This window comes from Zalophus californianus, chromosome 11 (genome assembly GCF_009762305.2).
Source record: "Zalophus californianus isolate mZalCal1 chromosome 11, mZalCal1.pri.v2, whole genome shotgun sequence".
In the NCBI taxonomy this organism is placed as follows: domain Eukaryota; kingdom Metazoa; phylum Chordata; class Mammalia; order Carnivora; family Otariidae; genus Zalophus; species Zalophus californianus.
Window position 1 is genome coordinate 71,757,291 of NC_045605.1, and position 8,029 is coordinate 71,765,319.

General features: G+C 44.5%; 1 protein-coding gene across 1 annotated transcript; it reads right to left on the reverse strand.

The window, feature by feature from the left end:
- Positions 1-220: 220 nt before the first annotated feature.
- Positions 221-3,203, reverse strand: RPS13 (ribosomal protein S13). Its single transcript, XM_027581348.1, has 6 exons — positions 3,098-3,203; positions 2,907-2,955; positions 2,666-2,744; positions 1,482-1,651; positions 913-1,013; positions 221-298 (listed from the first exon to the last, which is right to left on the reverse strand). The coding sequence occupies exons 1-6, from the start codon at positions 3,118-3,120 to the stop codon at positions 265-267; spliced, it is 456 nt and encodes a 151-aa protein (XP_027437149.1). The 5' UTR covers positions 3,121-3,203; the 3' UTR covers positions 221-264.
- Positions 3,204-8,029: the final 4,826 nt, after the last annotated feature.

Genomic DNA, 8,029 nt, shown 5'->3' on the forward strand with positions numbered 1-8,029 from the left:
TTCCAGTCCTGCCACCCCCCTCCCCATTTAACAACCACCCAAGAAGTTATGAACTGCTCAACTAGTTGAGCAGTGAAGGGATGAAAAAGAAGGGTGCTATCTCGTTGTTCCCTGTGGAATCACATGCTTCTCATTGTGCTAACACACTTCCACATCAAAAAAGATCAACACGTATGAGTCAATGATATGTTATTTTTAGGGAAAGAAATACAAAATATGCTTCTAGTTAGACAATAATTTTATTGCTTGAATACATAGTCAAATTTATGCGACCAGGGCAGAGGCTGTGGATGATTCGCTGAAAAGGAAGAAAGGGAGAAGAAGAGCTCATTAAAATAGGTCCTCTATATTCATTCACAGACTCACACCTAATGGAGCTACTTCCAAATAGCTAAAATAAACCACAAATATATAAAAGGCACGAAAATGCAAAGTTCCTGAATTAGTTCATTGTGCTCAAGCATAGGAATGAAGATGCCACTCATCTAAGGGAGAACTGGCTAACATAAGGGAAAGCCCTTCTGGTGGAAAACTGCATGTTCAGAAATTATTATACTGAGCAATCTATGCAAAACAGGACAACATAAACACAGGGAGCAGAGGTATGAAATGAAACTCTACCCACTATCTAGAAGTGAGTCAAAGGGCTTATCTGTGTTTTAAAAATCAGGGATCTGCAACCATGGCCCTTTGCTTGTCTTTGGAAATAAAGTTTCAGTGGACCACAACCATGCCCGTTTGTTTATGTACCGTCTATGGCTGTATTCCTCCTAATAATGGTAGAGTTGAAAGGGTAGCTGACCACATAGCCATGGCCTAAAACATTTACTAACAGGCCTTTTGCTACAGTTGCTATTCTATTTACTATATGGCTAACGTCTGTTCTTATTAACAAAAAAGGTTAATACATACTATTTCCAATTGGGGGGGAGGACTCGCTTAGTCTTGTAATATCGAGCCAACCGGTGAATACGGCTCTCGATCAGAATCAGTCGGAATTTAGCATCCTTGTCCTAAAAATAAAAATTGACAGAATTCAAGAAAACCACTCAAACATTATCAAATATTATTTTAACAAAAGAATGTATAGCTACCATGCACTCTAATGAAGTTACCCAATGCCCTGTAATAGAATCACAGACTAGGGTTCATGTGGCTAGAATTAAGTCCTTAAGGGAATTTAAAGCTTCCAGAAATCTTAACATGAATGATTTGCAAAACTCTGCAAATAAAATAAAAAAATAAAATAAAATAAAGCAACAAAACTCTGCAAATAAACACCTCAACATTTCCAACCAACTGAATATACTGCATCTAGTGGAGCAAAAGCCACTCCCCCACCCCAATTTCTTCTGGTACAATTTATTTCAAAGCAAGTGGAGTGTGACAAGTTTGTGCTTTACGCCTCTTTAGGTAGTTTTCACATCAAATGCACTATACTTTACTGAAATAAGTTCATATAAGCAATTCTATTCTCTTACCTTTCTGTTCCTCTCAAGATGCTTTCGAACAGCAACAGCTTTCTTAATCAAATGGTAAAGATCCTCAGGAAGATCAGGAGCAAGTCCTTTGGACTTAAGAATTCTCAAGATTTTATTGCCTGTCACAAAACGTACTTGTGCAACACCATGGGAGTCCCTCAAGATCACACCTGAAAAAGGAGTAATATAAATTCCCCCACCAAACACACAGCTGAAGCATGTGATGTCAAAGCTCTGAGATCAAGTCATTTTCCAAGTTTTCCTCTGTAAAATGGGGTTACTTATGTTATCACAGAAACTAACATGAGAATGCATGCAAAGTTCAGTCATCCAAGGTTGGTTTACCCAACACTAAGAAAAACCCTTCTGGAGGAAACTGTGAATGCTGGAAGACCATCATCATAGCAAACTTGCTGGATTATAGGCCACCAAAGAAATCAGTGAGATTCCTGCTATGTATATTTACTCAATAACTAAAACCCACCACCATTTATTAAGAAATTGTATCAGACATTCTTGTAAAAACTTCATTATCTTTTAAATCTCAGAATAGCACCATCTGAATACCTGACAGTCTATTACCTATTTCCTGTAGCATGTAATACCTCTGCTAGACTATATAAGCTCCAAGAAGGCACATATTTTTGCCCTTTTCTGGACTACTGTATTCTCAGGGTCCAGAACCACACAGCAAGCAAACGTGCTGAATGAAACCGCTTGCACAAAGTTACACATAACTGAGATTCACACCACAACGTAAGAGTGTGACAAATACTCTGAGCTGTCAATGCCAACTCCTCCACTTAATAGGTGAGTGATCTGGGGCTAGTTGTATAGCTGCTCCATGCCTCAGTTTCCTCAACTGTAAGATGGCAAAAACTTCGCATTTCAAAGTACAGCGGTCAGAACGAAATGAGGTCAGTATATATAAAATGTTTAGAACCATTCAGGCGGGAGAGCGCCAAAGCCCACAGTAAATACTCATTATTATTTTGGAAAGCATTTTACTAATTTTCTCCTCTTCCACATAAGAACTTGCACTAGGCCCCGATCATCAGTAATAAAGCCAGGGAAACGAGCAAAAGGTTTTCAAAGCACATATGCGGCACATTTCCCCCAGCGACTTTTCCAGCGAGTTGCACGAGGGCAGGCGGAAAAGAGCTACGTTACACAGAAACACCCACCGATTTGTGAGGGAGTCAGGCCCTTCTTGGCCAGTTTGTAGATCTGCTCCTTCACGTCGTCAGACGTCAATTTCAGCCACTGTTTATGGAAAAGAAACTGGCCTTAGGACGAGAAACCAGGGATGGTACCGAAGTTCAGCCGTCCTCGCCATCCTCTGCGGCGCTCCTCAGGCACACACGGCCCCACCCGGCACCGAGTCTCCCCTCCCCGACTTCTCCCGCGTCCCCGCACGCTACTTACGGTGGGGACGCTGCGGCGGTAAGGCAGAGCCGACTGGGACAGGCCCTTCCTGGGGAGAGAAAGAGTCTCCGAATGAGGGGGTCAGTGCCAACAGCCTAGAAAACCATCCTCTCGACTCGCTGCCCACACGCTCCCCATTCCTCCCGACCCCGCAGCCCAGCCCTGCAAACCGCTCAGAAACCCGAACTCACCCGGGAGCGTGCATGCGACCCATGATGGCGGCGGTCAGGCAGCGAAAAAGAGAGCGAGGGTAGGAACGCTGCAGGAAACCACCCAGCACACAGGAAGTGACCTCACACACGTCCGCGCTCCTCGCGTGCAGGAGGCGGAGCTATGCTGCGTGGCCCTCGGCGCCCGCGAGCTGCATATCCCGAAGTGCACTTCTTGTTTGGACTGCAAGAGTTCTCAATCCACAGGACTACACATCCCAGCATGCGTCAGTCTTTGAGGAGGCTCGTGGCCGGAGCGGAAACTTAAGACCGCGGCCGGCGGACTTTCTGGAGGAGCTGCCAGCGCTAAAATCGTGCAGGTTCGAATCACGGCCTGGGAGACAGCGTGGAGCCCCTACTGCAGCAGGGATTGGTGGATTTGGTCCCTGCCCTAGGAAGGCCGTTAATGTGCGACACCGCCGCTCAGCGAATTTAGGTGCCTGAAGTTCAGCCACACACAATTGTTCATTCATTCACCAGCGCCAGGTCTTGCTTGGGACTAGCTACCTCAAAGCCTGTCCCTGCTCGTAACAAATGCACTGGTAAAATATCATGCTGATAAGTGCTATACTGGAAGTCATGGTAGTTACTGCCCAGCCACTGCTACGATTTCTTCTTCTTTTTTTTTTTTTAAGATTTTATTTATTAGAGAGAGAGCACGCGTGCCGGAGCCGGTGGGCGGGGAGGGACAAGCAGACACCCCGCGGTGCAGGGAGTCCGGTCAGCGGCTCCATCCCAGGATCCTGGGATCATGACCTGAGCAGACGCTTAACCGACTGAGCCACCCAGGCACCCCCCCCCCCATTTCTTCTAATCCTAATTTAATCTCTTGGGGAGAGATTACAGACCACAGAGAAGAACCCAGGAATTTGAACTAGGCCGGGGCGAACCGCCTACCCACTACCTACCCCTCCACCTGGTAAACTTCCACCTTTCCCCTACGAGGGGCTGTGCGGCGCTTGGCTGGGCAGGGAGGCGTGTTGGGCGGATCCTCATAGGGCTGCGTTCCCCAGTGAGAGAGACTGGCTAACAGGGAAGAGTTTGGAAAACAAGATTGCAAAGGCAGGAGCTGGGTGTAGAGATGAAAGAAGGGTGGAGGATGAGAAAGAAAAACAGGTATTGAACTTCCTGGCAAAAGGGAACTGCCCCTGAAACTTTAAAGACTGACTCAGTGCTGGTATGGAGAACGAGTTGAAAGAGTGGGCAAATGAAGGGTCTTGTTCAAAAAGCAGCATGGCTCTGGGAAGGAGGGAAGTCAAATCAGGAAACATCTGTCAATGTTTAAAGTAACTGGTGAGACTTAGAAACTAAAGTACTAAAACACCCACCTCCACTCTTTCAACCTATCATTGATGAGTAATTTTCTTCTAAAGCATTAGGAATTCCATTCAAATTAGGTAATCTCTTTTTCCTAGCAAAGATGCATTCTTACCATTAGCCAAATTTACATCTTTAGTGCAAATATGGAACAGATATCTCAAAATGAACAAGGCTCCAATTCCTAAGCCCCGTCCCTTAGCCACCTGCTCCAAACCCCTTGATTTCAGTTAAACACGACCCATTAGCTTAAACCACAAACCTTGGAATCTCATTTTTTCCTTTTTGTCTTGTTCCCATTAAGAGTCATCTCAGCTTTACCACAAAAATATATCATGAATACATTCGCACTTCTCCATTCCTGCTGCTACTTCAATCCAAGCCACCATCATCCTTCATTTGGGCAACTCAGTGTTATCCCAGCTATTTGTGCTTTCACTCATGTGTCCACCTCAAACAAATGCAACCCATTTTCCACCTAGCAGTGATTTAAAAAAATTATTTTTTAAAATAATTTATGTATTTGAGCGAGAGAGCGAGCGTGAGCAGTGGTGAGGGGGCTGTTGCAGAGGGAGAAGCAGGCTTCCCACTGAGCAGGGAGCCCGGGGCCGCACTCCATCCCAGGACCGGCTCCAGCCCAGGACCGGCTCCAGCCCAGGACCGCGAGCTCATGACCTGAGCCAAAGGCAGAGGACGTTTAACCAACTGAGCCACCCAGGCACCCTTAGCAGTGATCTTCACAAATTGAGGTCGGCCTGGGTGGCTCAGTCGGTTAAGCTTCTGCCTTCACTCAGGTTGCGATCCTAGAGTCCTGGGATCAAGTCCCACATGGAGTCTTTGCTCAGCAGGAAGCCTGCTTCTCCCTCTGCCACTCCCCCTGCTTGGGCTTGGGCACTTTCTGTGTCAAATAAATTAAATAATAAAAACATAAATCGGATAATCTATTACTCCTCTGAGTAAATCACTCCTACGTTCTCTGCATTTAGAATAAAATCCAAACCCTTGATCTTGCCACACCCCTTGGTTCTAAACACTCCAGCCACATTTACCCCTTTCTGACCCTCCGAGGTAACAGGAGTGTTCCTTTACTCTTGCGGTTGCCACCACCTGAACTGCTCGTCCCCAAGCTCTTCTCAGGTCTGCCTTTCAGATCCTGAGCTCTAGGTCATCTCAAAAGAAGCCTTTCCTGAGGAAGACCATCTAAAGTAGTCCTCCCTTCCAACATAACATCCTATTATCTTCATAGTGCACAAATCTCTGACATTTTCCTTCTAGTTGTTTGGTTGTCAGCCTCCAAAAAAAACAAAACAAACAAAAAAACAACAACGCTGAGAATAGACTGACTATTCATTCCTTTTTCATTGCCTCCAGCAACCAGAACAGTGCCTGGCAGGCAGGAAGTTAGGCACTCAGTAATTATTTGAAGGAACCTAAATAACTTTTTCCCCATTTGAAGATGTCTAGACTACTAACTTTATTTCAGGAGGCAGAAAATAGTGAGAATTAAGATTTGGCAAACTAGACCAGATCACAATACATCTGTATGTGATTTGGATCAGGTCAGTTACTTAGTCACATGGGAGTTTAAGCCCTCAAACATTGCTGGAATGATTTGCCTTGAGGCCCAGACTTGCCATCACAGTTATGTCTTATAGTGGAATTGACTGAGGGATTGATATAACCAACAGTAATGCTAGATAGTTTTTTGAGAATGTCTTTCTGGTTAGAAAAAAGAAATCATTAGAATCAGTTGCTAAAAAGACCATATAACTTTTCTAATAAGGAATGTTGACTCAAATATTCATGGAATAGGAATTATAACTATTATTTCAGAGGGAGAAGCAGGCTGCAGGCAGAGGGAACAGGCTCCCTGGGGACTCGATCCCAGGACCTTAGGATCATGACCTGAGCCAAAGGCAACCAATTAACCGGCTGAGCCACCCGGGTGTCCCGTTCCACCAGTTTTTAATTCACCTTATCTGGCTGTTTGTAGATTCAGTAATATCAAAGGTAAAATGTGTGTGCTGAATGTTAATCAAATGGTGTTTACCTTCTATTATAGCATGTCCTATTGCCTTTATATGTGGCATACTTTGAGATCTTTTGTAAATCAAAACCTGATTTTTTTTTTAAGATTTTATTTATTTGACAGAGAGAGATAGCAACAGCAGGAACACAAGCAGGGGGAGTGGGAGAGGGAGAAGCAGGCTTCCCGCTGAGCAGGGAGCCCGATGTGGGACTCGATCCCAGGACCTTGGGATCATGACCTGAGCCGAAGGCAGACGCTTAACAACTGAGCCACCCAGGCGCCCCAAAACCTGATTTTTTTTAGACAAGAATTCTATCTAAAAAGATCATTAACAATTACTAAAAAGGGGTTCAGTGATCAAATGGCTTTTAAAGATTGTACTTTTAAGATTTTATTTGAGAGAGACAGCGTGCGAAAGTGGGGGGAGTGGCAGAGGGAAAGGGAGAAACAGAATCCCTGCTGAGCGAGGAGCCCAAGGTGGGCTTGATCCCAGGATCCTGGGATCATGACCTGAGCTTATGTCAGACACAACCGACTGAGCCATCTAGGCACCCCTAAGGATTGAACTTTTGTTTTAAAAAAGATTTTATTATTTGAGAGAGAGAACACGAGCGCTTGAGCAAGGCGGGGAGGGGCAGAGGGAGAGGGAGAGAGAGAATCTCAGGCAGATGTCTTGCTGCTGAGCGCCGGGGGCCCGACATGGCTCAATCCCACGACGCTGAGCCGAAATCAAGAGCCAGATGTTCAACCAAGTGAGCCCTCCAGGCCCCCCAGGATTGAACTTTCAGGTTTTTTTTTGAGGTAAAATTCACATACTATAGAATCTATTTTAACCATTTTAAAGTGTACAATTCAGTGCCTTTTAGTATTTTCACAGTATAATTAATCACCACCAATTCCAGAAATTCTCATCACCCTCAAAGAAGCCTTGTACTCTTTAAGCAGTTAACTCTCCTGGCAACCACTAATCTGCTTTGTCTCTATGGATTTGCCTGTTCTGGACATTTCATATAAACAGAATCATACAGTATGTGGCCTTTTGTATGTGGTTTCTTCATTATCATGTTTTCAAGATTCATCCATGTTGTAGCATCTATCAGTTTTCCATTACTTATTTTAAGTAGGCTCCATGTCCAATGTGGGGCTTGAACTCAGGACTCTGAGATCAAGAGTCACATGCTCCAGTGACTGAGCCAACCGGCGGTCTCATGCTTCATTACTTTTTGTGGCCAAATAGTGTTCCACTGCATGGATATACCACACTTTACTTACCCATTCATCAGTTGATGGACATTTGGCCTATTTCTACTATTTGGCCATCATGAATAATGCTATGAACAGTCACGTACAAGTATTTGAGTACGTGTTTTCAATTCTCTTGGAAATTATATATAATTATATTATGAATTGCCAGGTCATAGGGTAACTGTTTAACTTTTCTGACAACTGCCAAATGTTTTGAAGATCAGCTGCGCCACTTTTTCTTCCCACCAGAAATGGATGAGGGCTCCAGTTTCTCCATTTTTAATTCTAGCTATCCTAGTGGGTATGAATTGGTATCTCATAGT

Bases quoted from the DNA above. Each gene is read 5' to 3' on its own strand.
- RPS13 (XM_027581348.1), bottom strand. From the start codon at position 3,120: ATGGGTCGCATGCACGCTCCCGG. The intron at 2,956-3,097 runs GTGAGTTCGGGT...TTCTCTCCCCAG, and splicing joins GGTCGCATGCACGCTCCCGG to GAAGGGCCTGTCCCAGTCGG. The intron at 1,652-2,665 runs GTGGGTGTTTCT...CTCCTTTTTCAG, and splicing joins CCTGACTCCCTCACAAATCG to GTGTGATCTTGAGGGACTCC.